The sequence below is a fragment of the Arvicola amphibius genome, chromosome 11, assembly GCF_903992535.2.
Source record: "Arvicola amphibius chromosome 11, mArvAmp1.2, whole genome shotgun sequence".
NCBI classification, from domain to species: domain Eukaryota; kingdom Metazoa; phylum Chordata; class Mammalia; order Rodentia; family Cricetidae; genus Arvicola; species Arvicola amphibius.
Window position 1 is genome coordinate 20,308,800 of NC_052057.2, and position 26,350 is coordinate 20,335,149.

Consider the following 26,350-nt stretch of genomic DNA (forward strand, 5'->3'; position numbering starts at 1 on the left):
TCACCCGTACTCTTCTAAGTAACCCCAATAAAACTCACTGGTCCATCTTACTGGTTGGACTTTGGTGGTCTCTATACTTTAGTCAATCTGAAGGGAATAGATGTGTGTGCTGCATTTCTCCGAAAAAAACCTTAGTCACGCAATACCCACCTGCCATAACTGGAGAGTCCTCAGCTAGTTAGAGACCTGCTGCAAAATACAAAACAGGTAGGCAGTGCCTGAGAAACAACACCCAAGAGTACCCTACCCTGCCTTCATACATACATACATGTACACATACACACATGCTACACATTGCAAGAAAGAAACATCAGAAAATATTTGTGGCCTTTTATTTGTCAAACACTTCTTAGATATGGCATCTAAAACCCGATACATAACAGAAAAAAAGTTAATAAACTAGACTTCATAAAAATAAAAACTATTCTTCAAAAGACACAGAAACATGTCCCAGACATGGAGAAGATATTTGATTTTCTTGTCTGATAAAGAATTTGCATCCAGCATGCATAAAACTGACTCAAAAATCCATCACAAACAACCTAATGAAAAACATACAAAAAGTCTGAACAGACACATCACCAAAATCAATGCAAATATCAAAACCAAGCTCACCAAGCATGATCTGTCTCATTGGTCATTTGGGAAATGCTAGTTAAACAATGAGATAGCCTACACACCTAATAAGTGGCTACAGTTTTTTAAATCCTGCTGAAAATTTGTGGGACAACTGGGTCCTTGCATTACTGGTGGGAAAGTAGATGGCACCTACATTTCAGAGAGTACTTGACTTTTTCTTCTAGAGTTATACCTGCAGAAGTTGAGAAATTGGAATAAGAGAATGCAGGAAGGTTTGGGACAGGTAGAACATTCTACATCTTAATTGTGGTAACAGTTGTACAAAGTAAACACATTGTTAAATCGCACACAGCTTTGACAAGATGTCTCAGTGGGTAACAGAGCCTGCTGCACAAGTTTGGAATTCTGAGCTTGATCGCAGAAACGCACAGGAGAAAGCAACTAAGCAGAGTTGTCCTCTGACCTCTGCACACATCCTGTGTCATATATACAGCAGCAGCAATAGCAACAACAACAATAACACAAATTTTTAAAAACTTACAAAATCAGAAAGGGATACATTTTTCCCATGTGAATTTTAAAGCGTTTGGAGAATGACGACAAAGGCTGCTAAGTTACTGTGACTTTAGGTAAATTGGATTCTCTGTGCCTCAGTGATTTTACTCTGCACACTTAGGGTAAAATATTATTTCCCTCCTAGTTTTGTAAGAATCAAACACGCTGGGCCAGGTTTTGTGGGTAAAGGAGCTTGCTTGCTACCAAGGCTAAGGACCTCAATGCCTGTGCCCCACACTGTGGGAGAGGAGAGCCAATGCTCGAGAAAAACCAGTTTTCTGATCAGCACTAATGTAAGTTGTCTGTGGCTGAAGCTGGGAACAGGCCATGAAGCACTGTGTCAGTTTAATGACACTGGGCAGCTCTCTTGTGTCTAGAAAGTAGTCTCCTGCAGGCTTCTGCTGTTTTAGGGTTAGTATACCATGCAGTAAAAGGATTCAGATATTTAGTCTGTGGAGGATGAACCACCCTTAACCCAACAGGACACGCTGGCCTCCAGGAATCTAATAAATTGTTCTGTGGAAACATTTGGGAAGCGTGAAGAGGATGCTGGGAGGATGGGTTATTGCTATCAAAACATTAGAAAGCTGATAAAATGTAAATCCTGCTGTGCAGTGGTGGCGCACGCCTTTAATCCCAGCACTCGGGAGGCAGAAGCAGGCGGATCTCTGGAAGTTCGAGGCCAGGCTGGTCTACAAGAGCTAGTTCCGGGACAGGCACCAAAACTACAGAGAAACCTTGTCTCAAAAAACAAAAACAAAAAACAAAAAAACAAAAAAGGAAGTCACTATGCACCTTTCTGGGTAGTTTTGTCAGATCCAAAAGAAACTCAAATGGCTACCTGTGGTGTCTATGAGCACACCAAAGTATCTGCTTGGCCTCTGGGCTGCTTCAGTACCAGTGACTCCTCTGAGCCCTTCTAACCCCATCCTTTACCCTAAAACTCTCCAGCCCAAGGGCTTCCCTTTCCTTCCTCCAGTTTCTGATTCCTATATAACTCTTCCAAGGCGGCCACGCTCTCTCTTGGTTCTCTTGACTCTCTTGTCCACTCCTCTCTTGGTCCCCTCTCTTGCCCATCTCTCTTCCCCTCTCGCCCTCCCCCACCTCTCCTCTCACGGCCCAGGTCAGTCCACTGGTCATGTTTAGTCTGCTACTTTCTCTCCCTGCTCTGGACTGTTCCAGTTGCCTGGCTGTACTCTCCTTCATATCTAGAATAAAAACTTTCTCCTCAGCCACGTTTGCAGTGCCCATGTCTTTTCAGTTTTCACACAGGATGGGAGCGTCAAGAGCCTTCCTAAGAATCACAACTCTCTTCAGGGTAGTGTAGTTTTGCTTCTGGCTCTTTCCCCCCTGAAGCTAATCAGTGCAACTCCTTTCTGCATTTGAAGTTAGGTGTTACCTGGTTATTTTTGAAGAGGATTAACCCACCTACCCTATCCACACAACCAGGCTGCCAGAGAAGTGAATGGAAGCTGACTTTAACAGCTGCTGGTGAACACCAAGTCAACAGCTGCTCAAAGCAAGTGTAGGAAGAGCAGGGTGGGTTGCTTGAATTGTTTCCACGATTAGAATCCCCAGAGGTCAGGTTATTGTAGCAGAAGACAGGCTTTTCCCCTAGAAGTCTGAGACTATCGTACCCCAGAGTGATCCACTGTGATGTTGACATGAGGAACTCTCCAGCTATGAACTTCAACATACACACTGCCATGACACTAATTATAAATCCTGGGCATAGCACATAGACCCAGTACTTCGTGTGTGTGTGTGTGTGTGTGTGTGTGTGTGTGTGTGTGTGTGTGTGTGTGTGTACAGGTCTAAGCATCTGTGCTAATACACAGAGGAGGATGCTTAATACCTTCATCTTTCACTTCCCACTGTATTCCTTGAAGACAGGGTCTTTCCTGACGTGGTGGGACAGGCCCTTAATCCTAGCACTCTAGAGACAGAGGCAGGTTGATCTCTGTGAGTATGAGGCCATCCTGATCTCTCCAGAGTGAGTTCCAGGCCCAGTTCCAGACCAGCCAGTAATATATAGTGAGGCCTTTTTGGAATAAAAATACAAAAAAAAAATAGTTAAGAAAATGCAGGGTCTTCCTCTCTGAAGGGGAAACTCACCATACCCCCCCAACTCTGCCTTTCAGTGTTCGGTATACCCTACTTTTTACATGGGAGCTGGGGACTTGAACTCAGGCAGTCATGTTTGCAAAGCAGGTATTCTTACCCACTGAGGTATCTCCCCAGCCCCTTGTGCCTCAGTTTTTAATAATACGCCCATCTCAGCTGTAAAGAGAATTCAGTCAGGAGAGCAGAGTACTAAACAAGCATTCTAAACACAGCCCTCCGCACCCGTCACAAGTGACAGGATAAAACGCACGTTTCCCTCTATGTGGTTTGTTTCTTTCTATCTAGCATCGCATTTTGATGATAATTCCACATCTGTTCCTATAGAATTGCTCTGATCTCTGTGAAATCCCATTGCAGAGGATTGTGTGCGCTATTGTTAGACATGCGAGCTCTTTCCAAACCAGAGATTCAGCAATGACTATGTTTACAATACTTCGCTGGACTCATATGCCTAAATAGGCCTAAGAGAGGCTCCTGTAAATAAGGAAAGTTCTTCAACTAAAGGGTGTGGACATTTCGGGGCTTTAGAGACACTGCCCAACGCCCAGGAGGCTTTTCTACTTTTCCTCCCAAGAGTGGTACGCAAGGGGCTCCCTTTCCCTACACTCCCACTAACAGGGGTCAGTGCTAAATGTTTTGGACTTAGCAGATGCAGTTTTATCACAGGACGATTAAAGGCAACTAAGCTACATAATGTCCTTACTCCTGAAGGGCACTGAAGAAATAACTCTTCCTCTTAAAGGGGAAGTGACACCTGTGTCCAGGGAGACAACCACAGTGAACAGCTTTGAAAATAAGCAATTGGATTTGCTTGCTCACTTGCCAGTTCTCTCTGTACTCTGATTAGGTTCCAGGCTCTTGGGGAGACATCTGGGCCTTTCTCTGTCTTCTTTTATGGCTCTCTCTCCAGCTCCCAAAGCAGTGGCTGACACATAGTAGGAGCTCAATAAATAAGTCAATCCTCGGCTCGTTGCCGGGGAAACGGAAATGCATTGGATTGCTCTTCCCTTTGTTGTCCAGAGGGCATGCTAATGCAGAGGTAGCTGACATCTGTAAGGTTTTTCATCTCCTGAGCAGGCAAGGATAACTTGCCCTGAATACAGAATCTAGAAATAGATTGGGCATGTTTACTAAACCCGAAAAATATTTCTTGTAGTACCAGAAATAATTTTCCCACAGCTTTGTGCTACATCAAAATATTGAAGCTGACTAAAATTTTCCAATTCTCTACTATTGTTGTAACCTAGAAACCAGTTTTTATATTATAGCACACAGAGGTGGGATAAAATCCTCCTGATGTTGGAATTCTCCCAGGTGCATTCAAATTTAAAATATTATTATAAAATTTGGATAATTTTTAAAGTGATTATTGATAACTGTCATTGAAACTTGGATCATAAAATGTACAGTTTTGAGTTATTAATCCAGCACTTGAGAATAATCAAAGACCAAAGACTCTTTCAGACTTCCCAAGTGCCATATTTTACTGGTGAATTCTATGAAATGATCCCATCTTTAAATCTATGGGTAAACTGGTAGGTGAGAAAAAAATGTATTTATCAAAATGTTTTTTAGTGACTTTTGAAAGCATGGGAAAGAATAGGGATTTAAATTTTTAGTTATACCTGCAGAGAAGTGATCATAAAATTCTTCTCATCCTTATTTTATTCTCAGTCTTCCCAGATTTGCTCCAAGCCATCCCCGTGAGCATCCACGTCAATATCATTCTATTCTCCATGATTCTGGTCGTCTTAACCATGGTGGGGACAGCCTTCTTCATGTACAATGCTTTTGGCAAGCCCTTTGAAACGCTGCATGGCCCATTAGGGCTCTATCTCGTGAGTTTTATTTCAGGCAAGTATAAAATTCTACCTCCAAAGACTAAGAGCTTTTTCAGTGTGTCAAAAGATGCTCTACCTAAATGTAGTTATGCCATGCGTACAGTAATATTCCTGTAGTATTATATATGACAGCAAATAATGGAGAAATACCATAATTATCTAACAATATGAAATTCACGGTATACATTACATTAGTATATATGAATAAATATAATCTTTACATTATAATTTTGAAGATGTAATCAAAAAGCTAACACTTGTATCAAATTGTTAAATGAAAACGTCAGTAATTTTTACAAATAATTATGAACCTGTTGGACTATAAATACAGAAAATATACATATAAAAATTGATGGAATTGCTTATATATAGCCATATACTCTTTCTCTCTCTTTCTCTCTCTTTCTCTCTCTCTCTCTCTCTCACACACACACACACACAAACACACATACACACACACTAATATAAAAGCTATATTTATATATGAGTGATGGGTGGGGATACTTTGCTAGTGTGGTTATCTCTGAGGACTGAAGCTATGGATGGTCTTAGTTTTGCTCATGGTTATTAATATTTTTTCCTAAAAATATAGGTTTGTTGAGACAAGGTTTCTCTATGTAACAGTCTTAGAACTTGCTTTATAGACCAGGCTGGCCTCAAACGCACTGAGATCCACCTGCTTATGCCTCCCAAGTGCTGGGATTAAAAGCTTGAGCCATCACTGCCCACTCCAGTTATCAATATTTCTAAATGTTCACTAGTGTGCATTTATTTATTCATAATGAGAAAAATGAGAAATTTTCATCATGAAATGATAAAGGCACCCACAGATGAATGACCACATTCAGGACTGTCACTGCTTCATGTTGACTAATGCTGGCTGCATCCGAGAAAGGATACAAAGGATACACTCTCCACCTAATGTTTTGATAAATGCATCCCACTTCAAAACTGGGCTGATGAAAAAGGTGTGAAATCTAGTCAGTGCCAGAGGCGCCTCTAATACATTTTTTTTTGAAAGAAGAAAAGAAAGATAAGAAAAATGAAATCTATTTACATAATTCATGTGTGACTATCATTCAATAGGAGGACTCTGATTTTACAGCATTCCAAACTTACAGATCAGTTCAACATTCTATTATGTTCTACTGATGATTTCCGGGAGACGACAGCTCATACCAGCCAAAAATCTAATGGAAGTCCCTGCTGGACAATTTCGTTCCCCTTTGAAGCTGCCCTTGGCAGCTAGCTCTGAGGCAGCCGGCACAGACTCATTCCTCTTGACACTGCTCCCTTCTCCCACACCATCCAGCTCCAGCACCAACTTCACACCATCCAGCTCCAGCACCAACTTCACACCATCCAGCTCCAGCACCAACTTGTCCAGGTGCCTGCCTAGAAAACGGAGCCCTGTAGTCAACAGGAGCTGATGGGTTTCAGAAGGCATTGTACTTGCTGCTCGCACACACTATATATACACTCAGGGTGCTCCCTGCTCGCACCCTGCTAACCAAAATATTCACCCAACTAAAAGAGATCGCTCCCCAGTAGGGATCCTGCTAACATTTCCTCCACATCTTTTATAGATGTGCAACACAACTTTATCACAGGAATGAGCACTCTATGAGGGCAGTCCAAGGAGTTCCCACCTATCTCTGGCAAAAGCAGCTAACTTGAAGCTTACTGTATATTGTTTAAAACAACAACAACAACAACCCTCACATGCATAGGTGAAAGAAATAAGGATCCTACTGGGACAAAATTAGCAATGCAGACCATAGAGGCAGGAAGACCTGTGCCGGAGAGCAACAGGCAGGAGTATGGCAAAGGGCTGCTTTTGAACTAAGATGAAAAAGATACAGTCTCAAGGTGGGATATGCAAGCCAAGATAGCAACTCAATCTCACAGAAAGGACAAGGGGTAAACATTTGGGGATTATGTCACTCACTAAACATCCCAAACTGAACTGGTAGACAGTCAGTTGAGTCTGTAAGTATCCAGGTAGTAGACAAAAGAGGCATGATTTCAACAGAGATTTGATTTTTTTTAAAGATTTATTTATTTGTTTGTTTGTTTTGAATGCTCTATCTGCATATATACCTGCACACCAGAGGAGGGCATCAGCTCTCACTCACTCAACCACCATGTGGTTGCTAGGAATTGAACTCAGGACCTCTGGAAGAGCACTCAGTGCTCTTAACCTCTAAGCGGTCCACAGAGATCTAAAGCAGGGCAGCGGCTCAGGCAGGATCCCCAGGTGAGCAGCATTCATGTCACCTGGGAACCCGTCAGCACAGGGAATTCTGAGAACACAGCCCCAGAGTGACGAAATGGGAGATGTTGAGATGGACACACAGCTGTGCTTCAGCTGGTCCTGCAGGTGTTGAGATGGACACACAGCTGTGCTTCAGCTGGTCCTGCAGGTGTTGAGATGGACACACAGCTGTGCTTCAGCTGGTCCTGCAGGTGAAGCCCTTCGGCTGCAACCTCAAGGTGCCATTAGAACAGCGGTTCTCAACCTTCCTAGTACTTTGGCCCCTGAATACAGTTCCTCATGTTGTGATGACCCCCAAACATAAAATTATTTTTGTTGCTACTTCATAACTATAAATTTTCTACGGTTATGGATCATCATGTAAATATCTGTGTTTTCTGATGGTCTTAGGCAACCCCTGTGAAAGGTTTGTTCAACCCCAAAAGGGGTCTTGAGCCACAGATTGAGAACCGCTGAGCTAGAGGGAATTGCCTAAGAAGGGGTTGGAGAACTGAAAAACCACAGTGGTGGCCTGAGGTAGCACAGAAGGTAATTTCTGGAAGCACCTACCGTTCCTGGGGTTGGGGGAAAAACCTGAAGACTTCTCTAACTGACCTGAAATAGAGGGGCCCTGAGGGCACTGGGTCTCAGACCTCAAAGAGCTGCCACTGCCTCCCTTCAGAACACTAGCAGAAGATTCTGGAAGTGTGGAATGATGCCAAAAGTCCCAACTGCTACCTGTGGGAAAGTGCTGCTCCTGTGGCCTTGCTGCCAGGAGTCCCAGGCACCCTGGGAAGAGCAGACCTTCCCTAGTCATTCTGAGCAGAAGGTAATTAACCAGCTGACGAGCAAAACGAGTGTGGAGATCTTGACCCAGCCTCATACAGTAGAGGACAGAAGAGCTGGTTGTGGAGAGACACTTGCGCTTCTACAGACTTGGGTACCTACTGCTCAGTCTCTGGGTGAATTTCTGAAGAGGAGCCTGTTTGGAGACAAATTGACAGTTCCAATGGACGGCCTAACTAGCAGTGTCTGAAAAGCAAGATGGCTCCAAGAATGGCTGGGTTCGATCCAAGTCCCAGATCTGACCTTGGCCTCCGGCCAAGTGTGATGTACGGGAGAACCTGGGCACACAAACACACACCAGAACAATCAGTCCCGAGCTCACGCTGTATCTTAATTCATATTGAACTTGGAAGTGCAGGTATTTGATAAAGCTTGGTGAATCAATGACTTGGGGTGGGGTGGGGGCAGAGGGAGAAGGGCAGGAGCCGTCTGCAGCAGCCCCTTGCAAAGGCTCAGAGTTCACAGAGAAGTCAGCTTCTGAAACCCCAGTCCTCATTTTAACCAGCAAAAAGTGTCGGTCATTAGAAAGAAGCTGTACAAAATGGGGATCAGAAGGACAGACAGGTGGCAGCCTTTAGGGGTAAACAGGGCTCTTGAAGCAGAAACCACCTCATCCTCTTTAAATCCATACAGGGAACCCTGGAGTCCCTAAAGTTGAGAAAATGTTTAACTCCGTTTGTACCTTTCATTCAGACTCCAGTTCTAAATCCTGATTGTGTCAAGGTAAATTTTTAGAGGGTTTTTTTTTTTCCTTTTTCACAAACTCTTTAAATAGGCATAGTCAACACAAATATTCACAGAACAGCGACTGTGTTAGGATGGTTAATTTTAAGTGAGTCACATTCCATTAGGAGACACCCAGGGGCTTCTCCCTTCACTGGGTTCCTTCCCATTTCTCCCACTCTTGTGCCCAGCTCAGGAGTCTGTGCTCATTGGTGCTGCCCATGCTCTTTTCCTTCCTCTCATCCCCATGTGCCTCCAGCTTTTCTCTGTCCTCCACAGTTCTTCATGCTCAATCACATGAGGCCATCTTTGAGATGTCTACTTCCTGTCTAGGTGGGGACTCCTGCCTTGTGTCTTGAGCCATGAGGAAAGAGGAGAAGGGGGAGGGATTGTCTTCTAATTCTCTATGTGGAGCTTGTCAGTTCTTCAGAACAAAGGAGGCAGAAAAGGAAAAACCATGCCCATGGCTGCCACCACCACTACAGCTCGCTGATGCTTACAGCCCAAGATCCTGCACCCCTCTCTCCTCTCCTTAGAGATTCCAGTATCATCTGTATGCCTCGGCTGTCTCCGGATACATTCGTGGCCACTGTCGTTCTTGCAAATCAGTTCATTTGCTTTCTTCTCTAGTCTCTTACAAGCTGGTTTTAAGAAACCTTTTCCCCAGTGTAAGATTTAGGTAACACCTTAATGGGCCCCCATAGTCCATCTGGGGCATAAGAATCCCCCGAAGAGCTTTCTAAAATTGCTGAAGCCAGCTCCCTACCATGTCAATTAAGCTGGAGGCTATGGGGTGGGGGCTTGGGCACTGCTTTGGATTTGGGCTTAGCTTTTTCAAAGGAAGCTATCAGAATTGGCAGCCCGCGTTGAGGCTCAGTGCCACAGGTGCCTTCACTGAGTTTCTTTGGCAGACAGATGCTTGTTACATGCCAGTCTTTGTAAAGGGGGTGCTGGTGACTCCAAAGTGAAGCTAGCACAGGGTCTTGCCTTTGGGGAGCCTGCAGCCTACTGGGAGAGTCAAGCAAAAGCATATGCAAAATCAAGCTAGGTGGTGGTGGTGCATGCCTTTAATCCCAGCACTGGGGAGGTAGAGGTAGGCAGATCTGTGGGTTCAAGACCAGCCTGGTCTACAGTGTGAATTCCAGGACAGCCAGGGCTGTTATACAGAGAAGAGCCTATCTCAGGGAGGTGGGGGTGTATACGAACAATTGAATAACCAACCACATGTTGCCATTCATGTAAGGGTGGTAAATGGGTTAAACAGACAATGCTAGCAGGGACCTGGCTTTGAGCTTCCAGAGAAGAGTCTCCTCTCAGTGACTGAGTTGCTGAGAAGTCTCTGAGAGCTTCCCAAGCCATAGAGAGATGCACACAAGACCCTGGGGAAGGAGAGTTCTATGGAAGAAGAGAAAGCAAACCCACACTGCTAGAGGGATAGACAGCGAGAAGAAGTGCACGTTCATTAATTAAAATGTTTGATGGAGCTAGGGAGATCACATGATATAGTTAATACTGGAGCTTAAAATCTCTGTTAAGTATTTTAGAGTGGATTTTAATTGCTGCGAGCTTTTGGAGACTTTTAAGGTATCTGGTAGATTTACCTCTTTAAGCAACGTCTGGTCGAAAATAATGCTACTGCCTTGGAGATGGATAGAGAATAAAAAAAAAAAAAACAAATTCTGAAAGCAGATCCAAAACAATTCGCAGGGAGCTTACACAATTAAATAACTGGCAGTGGCATTCGCTGAGGTATGCAGGCAGAGAGGGTGGGGCCGAGGGTTACAGTTTAGAGAGAGGCACTTATTTCTAGGAACCAAATGGTCCATTTGGGGTGTGTCAGTTCTGAGGTGCTCTGAGATATCCAAGTACAGGTGTTATGGAGAAAGGTGGATACATGAATCTAGAGTTCAGAGGGCAGGTTTAGATGAAAGGGTTACGTTTAAGTGTTGCCAGGGTATAGGAATTATGTAGAATGAAAATGGGTGGGGGTACTGAGAAAAAAAAATTGGTCAAGATTCACCTCTGAAGGACACCTTGAGTGGCTTCTGGGATTGGAGAGGAAGGGGATATTGGGGTAGCAAAGGAATATTGAGAGAAGGAAACCTGGGCAACTGTGGTGCTTAAAGGTAGGAAAGGGATGTTTCAAGACCGCAGTCACCATTGAGAGTCTAATAAAGGTGGCCTCCTGTGCGAGGAGCTGGAGCAAAATAATGGAGAAAAACTGATAATATGGGGTGTGGGGGATGGGGGAATACAAAGATCCAAGCTCAGGAGGTGGAGAGAAAGAGGAACCACAGAAGAGGGAGCTGTGCTCGGAGGTGACAGCTCCATCCTTTCACATTGGCACACTGATATTTGCACATACTGAACTCATATCCATTTGACTCTCAGGGCAGCCTAAGTGAGAGCAGAGAGCCTTAGCCAGACCTTCGTGTGGAAGACGTGCCATGGACCGTAGGCAGAAAGCCCCAATGGTCTAGGGATAGTCTCTGCAGTTGGCATGGCACTTCTCAGGCCTCTGTGGGAGGATTCAAAGCACCCAAATCTGGGCTTGCTGCAGTGGTATTGATGGCACGTGCCTTGAGTTCCACCAAGCAAGACAAACAGATACAATTTATGCCTTTCTTTAGAAGGCATGCTCCTAATACAGGCCCAATTAATTATGATTACAGCTATGGCACAGAACAAAAATAAACACAGTCGTATCTGAAACATGAAGACAGGCAAAATAAAGAACAGCATAAAAATAGAAGGGCTCTTATACTGCACACAGATTCAGTGCTAATACTACCCTCGCCTCTCCAACCTCTGCAATGCCCACAGGACATAATAGTCAGCAATTGGCGGATTGAGAACAATGTGCACCTTTTTCTATCTCAGTCATCACAGAGGAGATGTTTCCCAAGAGTCTGAGAAAGATTCAGGGATGTCTGGCTGTGGAAAAGCCAGGACTGAGACTATCCTACTAGGCTCTGCACAGACCGCAGAACAGAAACCAAAGAAGGAAAGAGGAAGTAGCGGTGGAGCCCATGATAGCAGTGGGCATGGGAGTTCATTTCCAAGTGCAGAAGAGCGGCGAAGGGCCAGGATTGTCAGGGGATTTTGCTTTCAGATCACCAATGTCAAGGAGCACAGGCAAGGATGCATTCAACTTCTTTTCTGTCACAATTACTGGGACTCTTGCCCTGTTCAGAAAGCACATCTTCCTTTCTGTTTTGTTGAGCATCAAAGCCCAAGTCCTTACCACAGCCCCAAAGCCTCACCTGCTGTGTGCACCATGGAAATGCATGGCTGTGGCTCAGAATATGTACTATGTCTGACTTCTGCCGCTCTGTCTTCCTCTCCTCTTTGCTTAACATTCCTGGCTCCCTTTTCACACATGGTTGTCATCTCTCTGAAATAACATTCCTTCAACATATTTTCATATTTTCTCTCTCCTCTCTCCATCTCTCCTCTTTCTCCTCTCTTTCTCTCTCTTCTCTCTCCCTCTCTCCTCTCTCTCTCTCTTTTCTCTCTTCTCTCTCCCTCTCTCTCCTCTCTCTCTCCTCTCTCTCTGTGTCCCCCCTCTCTCCTTCTCCCTTCTTCTCTCTCACTTCCTTCAGGATCTATGGGATTCTTACCTTCATAAGCACTCCCTACACATTCTACCTTTCTATCCTTCCTGCCTGCTTTATGTTATCCTCCTTGGTACCTATCACACTCTGCTCGGCTATGGAATATACTTAACTTACGTAGTCATTGCATCTCTCCATTGTATCTACCAACACAGCGTCCTGGGAAGGAAAGTTGTCTTAAGTCTTGTTTGGTTTCGTCATGTATGCTTAGTGCCCAGCATTGTGCAGTAACTATAAAATGCTTGTGGAATGGACGAATAAAGGAAAACCAGCCCTGCATATCTACTAGCAACAACGGTGTTCTTTAAAACACCGTTTTCATTAATCATTGTGAGTTTGGGGCCCCGCTCAACAAGATGATACTGGGAAAATTCAGGGAATTGTGGGCTGTTTAGCCACCTACTGCAGAAGATAGTAGAAGAACTGATACTGTTCCTTTTCCTGCATCTCTGTTCTGTGGAACCTCCTAACCTAATTCCTTGTTATCATAGCCTCAAATTTTGTTCTTTGGTATCAATTCCATTTCCTTGTCCCCTGGCTCACTTTCTCTGTGGTTACCATGGTCGTCTGAAGTCGTGTGGAAGCAGAAAGCTTCAACCTGGGAATCAAGCCATTTCTGGGACTTCACCTTCAGTGAATGAGACTGTATAAAGTCCCAGGCGATCAACACCCCACCTATGAAGTTGTGAATGTCCCACCCTTGCTTTGAATCTTTCGGTAGTCGAAAGAAGTACATGACCGACGGTTTGTCATTCTAGGTCAGACAGACAGTGTCTGTCCTCTTTGTCACCTAAGAGAGACTTGAGAAACTGTGTTTTCATTCTGAATGTGTCGGCTATTGCTTTCAAAGGAACTAGCATCCTAACTTATTATTCTCCAAAATATGAGCGTAGTGCTAATAGGGATATTTCTGAATTTCTTCCCCACGAAGACTTCATCCCACAGCACCCTGGAGGCCTACACACCCTGGCAGATGTTCTCACCCAAAAACATAGTTAAGCTCAGGGCCAAGCAACAGAAAAAGCAACTTTCTTACTGGCTGTGATCTGTTGTACTGGCTGGCTTTGTGTCAGTTTGGCCAAGCTAGAGTTATCAAGTCTCGCTTGAGGGAAAGCCTCCATGAGATCCAGGTGTAAGGTATTTTCTCAATTAGTGATCAATGGGGGAGGTCTCAGCAGTAGGTGATGACCTTCCTAGGCTGCTGGTTCATGGTTCTGTAAGAAAGCAGGCTGAGCAAGGTAGGGAAAACAAACCAAGTGAGCAGCTCTCTTCCGTGGCCTCTGCATCAGCTCCTGCCTCCCGGTTCCTGCCTTGCTGGAGTTTCTGTTCTGACTTCCTCCAGTGATGGTAAACCCTTTCCTCCCCAACTTCCTTTTCGATCATGGTGTTTTGTTGCAGCAAGAGAAACCCTAAGACACCTATGTTCCCTGTGTTGTAGGGCCTGCCGCTGCCAGATGAGAATCACGGGTATGCAGTGGCTAGCCCATCGTGAATGTTTGTTCGTGTCTGCTCGTTTGTGGTATGACAGCCCTATAACTCAGCTATTTTATTCAGTCAGAAATTACATTAGTAATCAAAGCCATTAAAGGCGGGGAGTACAAGCACAGCACCATCCAGATGGTGGGGAAGTCAGACAGACGAAAGGAATGCGGCTGTGGTCATTGTGTGTGTGGTGCGGGCTGCACACGTGGGCCTTGCACCTGGGTGGTTTCCAAATTCTAGTGTGAGTGTGGCTCAGCAAAGTCTGGTCCCTTCTAACTTCCCTGTGAGTCCAGCAGTGAGGATCAGATGGACAGACACGCCGGGGGCCTGTCGCAGTAGCTCCAGCTGAGCTAGGGAATTTGATGTACATGTTCACTGGGACAAAAGAGGAGACAGGCAGACCTAATTCTACCATGTGTGAGGCCTTGGGAGCATACTAGTGAGAATCCATATGCCGCGAGTTTAAACATTTATGTTTAAAGTTAATTAAACTATTCAATTCAATATGCTGAGTTTTTCTTCCCCCAGAACCAGCCCTCCAGAAGGACCTAGGAGGGGGTCTTAATTTAGAATTCTTGACTGCTGTGGACTCTGCCCACGAGTCAGTGACGGAAGCACCATGGGCTCCCATTCGGTCTACTTCCCTTCCTAGGTCGGCTTCATCTCATTTAGGAAGGGCTTTGAGTATATATTGAGACGGTATCATTGAACTGCATATCAAATGGCTATTCATGAGACATTCGCAGTGTTCGGGGATATATAACAGCAGCCACCAGCCAACCCTGCCCAGATGACCCTGCAGCCTAGATATAGGCTCAGGCCTGTGGGGGAAAGAGCTCTAGGGTTCCCACAGTGTAGCCTATAACTCAGGCCTGCTCTCCAGGTAGACATGTTCTATTGACTTCAAGCACACCCCTCGTTACGGGAGGGAGAGCTTTCTAGAGAGGAATAAAGCAAACCCCACTAAACAGGGGACAGGACATAGAGGCCCTTCTTGCTGGGATAGAGAATCATTTTGGAAATGTGACAAGCCCGGTTCTCCCAATTTCTCGCGTCTCTCAGCCCACCTTTCTCCACACACAACCTAAGCAGCCAGGCCACACAGCAAAAGCCTTCATCTCTGTCTTTTGGTGGGTAAGTCATAAATAGTTATCCTTGATCCCACATCTCTTTGATGGAGGTGGACAAAGAGAAGCAAAAATATCCCCGGTTCACACGGGGCTGTTTCCCTTTAGGAAGCACAGGCAGGCTGTCAGGGCTCCGCCTCAGGCTCCATCCTCTGACTTCAAGATGAGAAAGTTCACTGTGGTCAAACCCTCAAACCCAGAGTCCCAGTTCACTCTGTTAGCCACATAGGCTGGCCGGCTGCTCGGGATCCTCATGAGGAGACCCAGTTTGTGCCTCAAGATATGCAGGTGGCTTATCTGAAAAGCAGGCTCACGGAGACACTGTCCCTTTAACAAAGGATCCCTTTAAAATATTTAACGACTCGAAAAGGAAACTGAGCTTGAATTTTCCTTTCAGGAACGGAGGAAATGGTGTTTCTCTCCTGTCTGAAACTCACCATCTCCTCAGACAAAGAAAGCTCTTATAGTAACAGCAATGGCATTTTCGCTACAATTTTCAAATAAAAGATAAAGAGAAAACAGCATCGCGGCCTTTTTGTTAGCATCTAACAATAAGGGAATAATATGGCTTGCAAGGGGAGAGCTCTGGTTTGAAGCTGGGAATACGAAAATAGTTAGGCTGACAAATCTCACAAAGGAATCTTCTCAGCGGCCAGGCTGAGGAGGGTGGGAAGCAGAAGTGTCAGGGAAGCCATAGCCTTCGGCTATTTGTGTGGTATGATGATGGGCGATTTGATGGAGCCAGCCCTGGGTGGAAGGCTTTCTCTTCCTCTATCTCTATCTCTTTCTCTTTCTCTATCTCTATCTCTTTCTCTATCTTTCTCTTTCTTTGTCTCTTTCTCCTCTTTCTTTTTCACTTTCTCTTTTGCTTTCTCTTTCTCTCTTTCTCTTCTCTTCCTCTATCTCTTTCTCTTCCTCTTTCTTTTTCTCTTCTTCTCTTCTTCTTTCTCTTCCCCTTCTTCTCTCCCACCCCACTTTGTCCCCTTCTGTCTGCCTGCCTCTTTCTCCTTTATTTTTTTTTTTTTATTTTTCATGAAATCCTCCTGCCTCGACCTCGCAAGTGTTAGGATGACAGCTGTGTTTCTGTGAAGTCCCAAAGCAGAAATGTGGCTCCACCGTCCCTGTCCATGCCTGCTCCTCTTCCTAGCCATTGGTTATCAGTCTATCTGTGCTGCAATCCAGGACTGCCTTTGGAGAGGCCACAGGGACCTGTGCTCACACCTACTCTCTCCTCCCACACGGCCTAACCTCCCTTTGTGAGCTAGCTTTTCCTATAGACACCCCTGAGGACGCTGCCTGGCCCTCAGCAATAGTGCCCTGCCTTCCCTGCTGTGTCTGTCACTCACCTCGATGAGTTTATAATTGTTGCGTTGCTATGTAACTCATCGTGTTCTCTTTGAAAGCAGAGACCATGGATGTTTTCTTTCAAGTTCGAATCCTCGTTGTTATCCCTGTGCCTGCCTTATAATCTGTCTAACTGAAAAAAAAATGAATGAGTGAATTAATGAAAGGGAACTGAGACCACTATGTTGCTGTTCCCATAGTATTTGAAGTAACTGAAATAAAAAAAAATAAAAAGAGTCATATGCTGAATTAACAATAATCTTATTTGAGGGAATAAGACACTTTATTATGGCTTTGGATATAGTAAGGTGTTTGAGGTGTGAGGTGGGGCAGGACAGCACTTGACGATTAAGAAGGAAAGGAGACTGGAGAGGTGACTCAGCGGTTAAGAATGCTTGCTGTTTTGGCAGAGGACCCAGGTTCAATACCCAGCACCTCCAAGGTGACTCACGCTGTTTGGAACCCCAGTCCTTGGGAATCTGACACCTTATCTGTCCCTCCTGAAAACCAGACACATACTTGGTGCACAGACATATATGTGAGCCAAACACCCATACACATATAATATAATAAAATAAATGATCTTTAAAAATCTTGCAAGAAACATAAAGGAATATATAAACATCATAAAACAAGCTATTAATTGATCATTTGTATGTATCAATTACAGTGTCAAAAGCTAATCATTAAATCTCGGCCTATTACAGATGATGTAACTGCAGATGCAATTTGGGGATTCAAATCCCCTTATTTCATATAAGGGTAGGAATTTGGGTTTGAATCCATCAGGTCTGATCAGAGTTAGAAAGTCGTCTCAGCCAGTCACCTGCTACTATGAACTGCATGGTAGCAGTCTAAATCGAGCAGTGGCCATAGAAACTCTCAGAAGTTTGGGCCATCCATCCTGCTCCAGGTCCAGCCCCACTTGCTACCTGCTTCTGTCCCTGAGGCCATCCACCTGAAGTGGGGAGGGGGAAGCGGGTAGGGAGGCAGGTTCCCCTTCTTCATCCTCAGGGCAGAAGATGACCATGGATCAGTTTCTAGAGCAGCCCTCTTGGGCAGAGGTCTCACGCAGCCTACAGTCCCATCGAGTGACAGGTAATGGGGGAATCACAGAAGTGAGGGAAGCAATAGAAACAGAAAATGTCTTCATACATTGACATATAGAGGTTAAAGTCCAGGGATAGCCTGGTGGCTTCGTGTGTCTGGAATTCAAATTGTGCTTACTTGTTTTGCAATAGCACATGGCTTCTATTTCTTTCTGAATGAGTGTGTGCTTGCATGTGTGTGGAGGCTCATGTGTGCATGCATGTGTGTGGAGGCTCATGTGTGCATGCATGTATGTTGAGGCTCATGTGTGCATGCATTGTGTGGAGGCTCATGTGTGCATGCATTGTGTGGAGGCTCATGTGTGTATGCATGTGTGTGGAGGCTCATTGAGTGTCTATGCATGCATGTGTGTGGAGGCTCACTGAGTATGTGTGCGTGCATGTGTGTAGAGGCTCATGTGTGCATGCATATGTGTGGATGATCTTGTGTGCATGCATGTGTGTGGAGGCTCTTGTGTGCATGCATATGTGTGGAGGTTCACGTGCATGGAGGCTCACTGAGTATGTGTGTATGCATGTGTGTGGAGGTTCATGTGTGTGGAGGCTCATTGAGTAAGCATGTGTGCATGCATGTGTATGGAGGCTCTTGTGTGCATGCATGTGTGTGGAGGATCACGTGCATGGAGGCTCACTGAGTGAGTATGTGTGCATGCATGTGTGTGGAGGCTCATTGAGTAAGCATGTGTGCATGCATGTGTGTGGAGGCTCATTGAGTAAGCATGTGTGCATGCATGTGTGTGGAGGTTCATGTGCATGGAGGCTCATTGAGTAAGCATGTGTGCATGCATGTGTGTGGAGGCTCTTGTGTGCATGCATGTGTGTGGAGGCTCATTGAGTAAGCATGTGTGCATGCATGTGTATGGAGGCCCAAGGCTGATGGTGGGAATCAGCTTTGATCTCACTTGCATCTTATTCTTTGAGGTAGGGCCTCTTGCTTAAATCCAAGGCTCACAGACATGACTAGTCTTGTTGGCATGCTTTCTCTAAAGATGCCTGCCTTTACTTTCTAATCAGGAATTACCGGGTAATTCCACCCTGCCAGATGTGGGCTCTGAGGATTCGAACCCTGGGCCTCACACTTGCACAGTGGCTACTTTAATCAGAGTGCTCTCTCCCCTGTCCCGTGGCTTCCATTTCTGATGCCACCTGGACCAAAATGTCCCCAGAAGACATCACATCCATATTTCAGCTTAGAGAAGGCGGGAGTGAGGTGGCACCTCTCTGCTTCTCCACCTCAACTACCCTCGTCTCACCTGAATAATGCTGACTTTATTCAAGGCGGGCACACACCCAGTTGAAAATGTGAATTTGGCTACAGAAAGAAGAGAGATGCTCTTGGTCAATGACATTTTATCTACTGCTGCCTTTGTTCCAGGTACTCATCTGGGCAGTGGTGGCCAGTTGAGAGCTGGAGGGGTCATGGTACCCTTCTATGGGGAAACCAGGGACTTTTCCCAAGGGTTTACATAACTAACATTTATCTTGTGTCCCCTGTGAAGTACAGAGGAATGTGTTCCCTTGAAGCCACAATGGGTGCTTAGTAGTCGGAGTTTGTCACCATGCTTTGAAGGTGCAGTGAGGTCAGCTTGATTCTAACTACCCTGTTCAAGCCATCAGTGTCTCCCTCCCTGCACGAACCTGCCTTGGTTACGGCCACACCGCAAGTGCTACCAATCACAGATTGGAGAATCATGACCACCTTTTCCCAGCAGGATTATTTTGGAGAAGAATGCAAATGGGGATGGTGTTTGACATGCTGTCTTTGCTTTGCTCGTTGATGTTCTCTCTGGACCCCGACAATCAGGTGATGTTTGTGCTAACGTGTTGTTTGTTCCTTGCGTTGCAGGCTCCTGTGGCTGTCTTGTCATGATATTGTTTGCCTCTGAAGTGAAAATCCACCGCCTGTCGGAAAACATTGCAAACTTTAAAGAAGGGACCTATGCCTACAAGACGCAAAATGAAAACTATACCACCTCATTCTGGGTGGTCTTCATTTGCTTTTTTGTTCACTTTTTGAATGGGCTCCTGATACGGCTTGCTGGATTTCAGTTCCCGTTTGCAAAATCTAAAGACACGGAGACTACTAATGTGTCTGCAGACTTAATGTACTGAAAAGTAAATATCTCCATAATTCCTCAATAAGGGAATGGGTTCGCTTTGGCCACGTTTCAGTATGGTTAATTTCATCGGTGCGTTTAGACTTCTTAAGCACCAAGCCCCCTGTCCTCTTCAGTTAATGTTTACAGGCTATGTAGTAGAGATTCCGGCTAGAAAATAACAGAGGCAGAGGGTGGCTTTGGAAAGTTGCTTTGCCTGGTGGTTAACTGCTAGCACAGTTAGTCCACAGCAGCTGGATAGATGGACAGATGTTTCCTCCATTTACTCGCCGAAGGGTGAGATGCATGGCCTACCAAGGAGAACGCCGCAGGCTCTCGGAATATATTTTAATAAAGCAGATGTTATTTCTAGTCTCCACATATGTGTTGTCACAGATCCCGGAAAGCGGAGGTGAAGCTGGTGTCCTAAAGTGACAGTGCCCTGAATCTTTGCAAGGGTTCTTTGTGACGGTTTGTTTAAGGCCTGGCATTGTGACTACTACGATGGTCAAAACTAGAAAACCTTTGCAAATAAGCCAGCCAGGATCAAAGGCATCTTCCCTTCTGCATCTGAATGCTTGCAGTGGCCAGCATCGCAGCAGCCACCAGGCATGGTGGGAAATGCTCCCGACTAGACAGCCTGGTGAAAGCGACCCACCCGCTTGAGACATTTTCCTGCTTCCTGTCTGCAGCACTAATGAACTCCAAATTATGGATAGTGTATAAACCACATGAGCTGTGCCATGGCAGTCATGAAGTGTGATCCAACTAAATTCTTTCCCCCTTGAATTGTCCACCAAATTAATCTGCCGGTGACCAAAGGCCACAGTGAATCTGAAACTGACCCTTCTGTGTGCTCAATGTGCTATCTATCCTCAGGAAAGCACTTGGAAAAGAACAAAGAACAGAGAGGTTGTCACTATGCCTTGGCCATGAACACTAGAGCTCACAAAGGGTTTGGAAATGCTCAGGGTAACAAACCTGGGAACTAGGAAGAAGGCTTAGCTGATAGAGTACTGGCCTCAGAAGCATGAATATCTGAGTTCAGATCCCTGGCGCTCATCTGAGAAGCCTGGTGGCACACGTCTGTAATCCCAGCACTGGGAAGGCAGAGATCAGGGAGCTCACCGGTGAGCCAGTCAAACCTAATCAGTGAGTTCCAGGGTCAGTGAGAGACCCAAGCATAAGGTGGAGGTGATTGAGACAGATCCCCAAGTCGACCTCCAACCTCCATGACACCCCAACACACACACACACACACACACACACACACACGCGTGCACACGCACGCGCACGCACACACACACACTTTATCCTAGAATAATTTACAAGGAAGGAGCTATTGTGCACCTGAGATAACCACTCTGATAGTGGAGTGTTGTTTACACACAGACATTAGGACACACTCTGCGTTTTCAAGATGGAGTCCTTGCACCTTAATTCACCACACCTGAACATTTCTAGAAGCCCACCAAGTAGTCTGCCCAGGAGCATGGACTTGCTTTGGTGAAGAGCTACTAATGCCCAGGCCTGGAAGTCATGAGCCGAAAATCTAAGGCACAAGACTGTGTTAGGAGGGGAAAGGGAGGATGGAGTGGATGCCTCCCCAGAACTCCCATGGCTCTCCTTCCACCTCTTCCTCACTTCTCAGAGGCCTGGAAAACTTCCCTGTAGCAGCAAGCTTTTTTGTAGAAAACAAGCGTTTTGCTTGCTCTCTCTTCTCTAAAAGGAAGGCTAGTGACAGACACTGAAACCTGATGAGAACCTCACGGACAGATTAACAATAGTCCTTTCTACCTGGACAGGAGCAGGAAACAGGCTCTTTAAAGACATCAGAATGTCCATGAAAATCCAGTCACCACACACACACACACACACACACACACACACACACACACACACAATCAGTCTGAACACTCACAGTTCACACTCTCTCTTTGTCCCTCTTTCAATAGATGAAATGCCTGGGGTTGCCCTGGGGTGGGGCCCTGGCCTGACACTCTTTTGTCTGCTCCTTCATAGGGATCAAAGGCCTTGAAATTGACAGTCATTTTGCTGAGCTCGGGCCCCTCTTCCAGTTGGTGGCCAGCATTCTCCTGAGGACTCAGGGCCCCCTGCTGGCGCTGGGCTGGCAAGCACCCCGCCGAGGTTAGGACCCAAGCGTGGTTACCAGGCACCAAACTATCCAGGCTGTGATGCTGCCTGGAGGGGGTACATGTCTAGGGAAGAGCCCTCCAGGAGGAGAAAGGTCCCATATGAGTACATTGTTACCAGGATTAGTTCTTCCAAACAACTGCTTTTACTGTCGTGGCTTGTTTTAATGGGTGAATACCAAGGTAGCTTAGTAACTGAAAATGTAAAGCCACAGTTTAGGACTGCAAGGGGGCATCTTGTAACAAAGGGCTAATTTCATTCCTGACTCCACGCGGAGCTCTTGGCCTGTTTATTATTTACCATTGCATCATCATTGATTCGGTTTCTTGATTTAGGATTACCAGATGAGCCACCAAGTCCTACTCTTTCTTCTGTCCCTTCTAGCTGCTGGTTTATAGTATTTTTAAGACCGACACCTTTTTGAGTTGCTTTAGGCTTTCGTTTGTTTGTTTCGGAAAAAGGTGTGATGTACCTTTTACGAATCCAAACCCTACCACTATACAGCACCTACACAGAGCTAAGGCAACATATGCATAAGATGTAATCAGATGTTCAGATGTATCAACTTGTGACCAGTTCAGAACCCCAGGACCTGTGAGAGGCACTGGGTAATTATTTCTTGAATGACTCTGCCAGTCAAAGTCCTTTCTATTCCAGAGAACCGACTGCTTTTAACAATAGCTAACATTCCCCAAACTGGGTCACCTTCCTACCATCTGACCCTTGCATTTCCCTTGATTTCCAGCTCATTCTACCACTAACCAGGCCCCGGAATTTCAAAGGGGGAGGAACTATTTTGGAGACTGCATTTCAGCACGGCTAGACCTCCCCAGTGCTGCCGTCGCTGCATGCAGCGCTCAGGGGAACATGCTGATGCATGAATGAATCAAAGAGTTCCTGAGAAACTGGCGGAGCTTCAGCTACACGTCCTGCATGGCATGCTCCTCAGTCAGCTCCAAAGGTCACAGGGACCGCATTCCTTCTGAAATGCAGATCTTTCCCTCAGGAACTAAATTAAAAACGATAAAGTGAGCTTGATCAAAATGGAAGTAGAACTAGGTTTATGCCCAGATTCTTCCTCAATACCAACGAAGGAATGGACTTGCTAGCGAGACAAGAACAAGCATTTTGGGGTTTTAGTTAGTTCAAGATATAATAGCCATCACAAGTTCAGCCCTTGTCTGACACATAATCGTATCTCCTTATGTCATGATTAATTTCCAAATAAAAAGAATGACCAGGTCGTAATTACGTCTACACATGATATAACTATCCCATGGGAATACTGCAAATGTACTATATATTTAACCAGATTATAATTACGCCTAACATGATGTAGCTATTCCTCATACAACCTCAGATGCATTATGGATTTAGAACAGGAGGGGCGCTCTTTTAGTATCTCAAACTCGAATATGATAACTGTCGGTAGTCTCTTAAGTGATGTTACATCATATGGCAAAGAAATCGAGGGGAAAAACATCATCTCTGTACAAATGCATTCTTAACAAAATATGACATAAACACTCACGTCAGTTATAATCTTTGTTTCTGCAACTAGTCACGTGGCCTGAGCTGGTATTTATCAATATCTTCCTCTACCACCCATTCTGTATTTCCTCCACCTCAGCAGTTCTTGGCTCTTTTTCTTGAGGAGTGGCCCAGACCTTCATTTCTGAAGAGTCCATGCCCTTTGTCACCCTGCCTGGATTAGACTGCTATGGTTTCTCATTGACTTTAATTGCTGGTTGTGGCAGCACCAAGAGATGCCCTAAAGGATCTATCCCCTTCACTCCAAACATAATCCTTCTTACAGCCATTGTGAAGAAGCAATCCAATCTCCCCACGGTAGTCTGGATCAGTTACTCTTTCTAACGCTGTTATTCCTTTCTTAGTCTGTTGGTTTAAGAGCATTAGAAGCTCCAAGTGGCCAAGGGGAAGTCTGAACTTCAAGTTCAATGGAATGTTTATTGTGGCTCCTGGCAGAAAGGCTCCCCACTCTAGAACCAAAACTTCCAGATCAGCAGAATGTAGGGTTATGAAAACAGGAAGTAAATTTTTTTTAGGTGTCACTAGGGGTGATAATGAGTGGAATTATCTCCTTTTCAACCCCTTGATTCCTGAATCTACGGATCCTGGCTATGAGAGAAATCATACCATATATTGGACACTAGTTTAAAGTACATATGACCTTCTGGAGAACCCTGCTCCGGCCCTCTAGGATGTCACCACCTAATTGGTGCTGGTTTTGATTCACTATTTTCTTTGGCAGACACAACTCTAAAGGCTTCTATCTGGCCTTTTCAACCAAAATAGCCCTCTCATTCCCCAGGACAGGAACAACTTTCTACACCATTGTCTAGGACAGATATGCATTCTGGCACTTCTTCATGGACTACAGTTTCTATCTCTCCTCTAGGAGCCTGTTTTGCCTAAAGTCTGGTTATAGGTCTAGAGGCTGGGCTCTGAGGGACACCAGTATTGTTTTGCCTGGCATCTCCTTCCAATAAAAATCACCACTGCTTTAGTAGAGAATGAAGGATTGATTTCCTCAATCAAAGGAGCAAGAGACAATATTTTAGGTGAGGGGATTGGGAGGGTGCATCTGCTGGGGATGGAGCAACTACTTCCTCAGGTGAGATGACCCCTTGAGAATGAGAAATTCTAAACTTCAATAGGGTCCTCCCGCACATCCCCATGCCAAGTTACAGGATTAATGCTCTTACGTTAACAGCCAACACCCCCTGAGACCGAGACTTGATGTAATTCAGCCAACCTTATAATGAAAGCTTTAGGTTGATCTTCCACAACTTAAACTTGAGGCTGCTAGAAAGATGGTTCTCTTCCAGGGCACACTTAGAACCATTTAGGCTGTTTATACACATCCGGGTCCTGTCAATTTTATCATTAGGTTCATTGTTGTCCTTTACCATATTCTGGGATGGTAAAAGTTGGTTAGTTTTATCACAGACCTCATTCGTTTCCTTTATCAATGTATCCAGAGATGCTAGGATCAACCAATCAACATCACCATTTCCCTTATTTTTCCACAAATTGTCAAAAGTTTTATATAGAGTCACCAAATCCTTTGCCACCCACACTTAGTGGGTAAGGATAAGCAAGTGAATTAATTTCCTTAAGTTTGTAGGATAGTTCACACCATGGTCTTTCAGTGCTGAGCTCCCAGGAAAGGCTTCAGTAACTGGAGAGTCTCGGATAACTGTAGGTGTTGGCAAACTGGACAGCTATTCCAGGTACCTGAAGGATCCATCCTTATATTTCTGTTATTCTAGAACCACTTCTGGTACCAAAATCTGTATTAGTCAGGGTTCTCTAGAGTATCAGAACATAAAAGGATGAATCTCTAGATAAGTAGGTAGGTAGGTAGATAGATAGATAGATAGATAGATAGATAGATAGATAGATAGATAGATAGGGAATTTATTAGAATGACTTAAAGGCTGTCATTCGACTGCCTATCTATAGATCAAATAATCCAGAAATTGTCCAGTTCATAAGCTGAATGTTTCAGCTGATCTCCCATGTACACTGAAATCCTGAGGAAATCGGCTCTAATAAGTCTTGCTAGAGGGGCAAGAACAAGCTGGAAAGAGCGTAAGATGTCTTCTTTCATGTCCTCATATACACTTCCAGTGGAAGGCATGGCCCAGATTAGAGGTCGCTCTTCCTACCTCAGAAGATCTGGATTAAAGCCGTGTCTTCCAAACTCAAAGATCTGGATTAAAGGCATGTCTTCACACCCCAAAGATCCAGATTAGAAGTGGATCTTCCCTCAAGTTAAGCAAAAATCCCTCACAGCTGTTCTCCTCCATTAGGGCGTTTTAACCAATCCCATCTGTGGTCAAGTTAACAACCAAAACCACTCATCACACCTGGCGTCTGCAGGATGTGAACGCAGATAAGCAGTCATATTAGCCTTTCGTGGCTCCTAACAGTCCCAGGCAACAGAGAATGGGCTTATCACCTCCTCCCGTCCCCCTCCCTCAAGCTCCTCACATGACATTCTGCAAGTTTTTAAGTCCTTTTGAGTCCTCAGAATTAAGTCTGTTATTCCAGGTTCTACATCAGCACAGCTCGTCAACCCTGGATCTCTAAAAACAAAAAACAAAACCAAAAAATTACACAGCCACGACAAAGAAACTGTTCCCAAGGAAGGCAGTGCTGCCTCGGGATTCTGAGACTGCTGAGACCTGTGATGGGGTAGGGCCAGGGAGGAGAAGAGCCCTCCTGGCACTGAGGTACTTTCTGACCAGTGTCCTAATCTGCTTTGTTAGCGTCTGGGATGCCACATGTCTTTGTAAGCCTCTCCCCACGAGTCTGTTTTCTCTTCTCCAAATGACAAGAAGAAGCCTCGATCTTATCAGCTTTCATTTATATCTGGTTAAATGCATCCAGAAGATTCTTCAACCCATATTCTCTATAGTGAGGAGTCAGTCCACACTTGTACCCACAACATACAAGGCGATCCACTGTCACAACTG

At 45.1% G+C, this 26,350-nt stretch overlaps 1 protein-coding gene across 3 annotated transcripts in view; it reads left to right on the forward strand.

Annotated features, from left to right (window-relative positions):
* Window positions 1–20,073, forward strand: part of Clrn1 (clarin 1) — a 38,887-nt gene extending 18,814 nt beyond the window's left edge. For 2 of the 3 annotated variants that reach the window (XM_038348333.1, XM_038348335.1), the window contains exons 2-3: window positions 4,933–5,112; window positions 19,445–20,073. In XM_038348333.1, the coding sequence (XP_038204261.1) occupies window positions 4,933–5,112; window positions 19,445–19,710 (446 nt within the window). In that variant the 3' untranslated portion in view covers window positions 19,711–20,073. The remainder of the gene's footprint in view (window positions 1–4,932; window positions 5,113–19,444) is intronic. The other variant, XM_038348334.1, reaches the window with a different exon arrangement.
* Window positions 20,074–26,350: the final 6,277 nt, after the last annotated feature.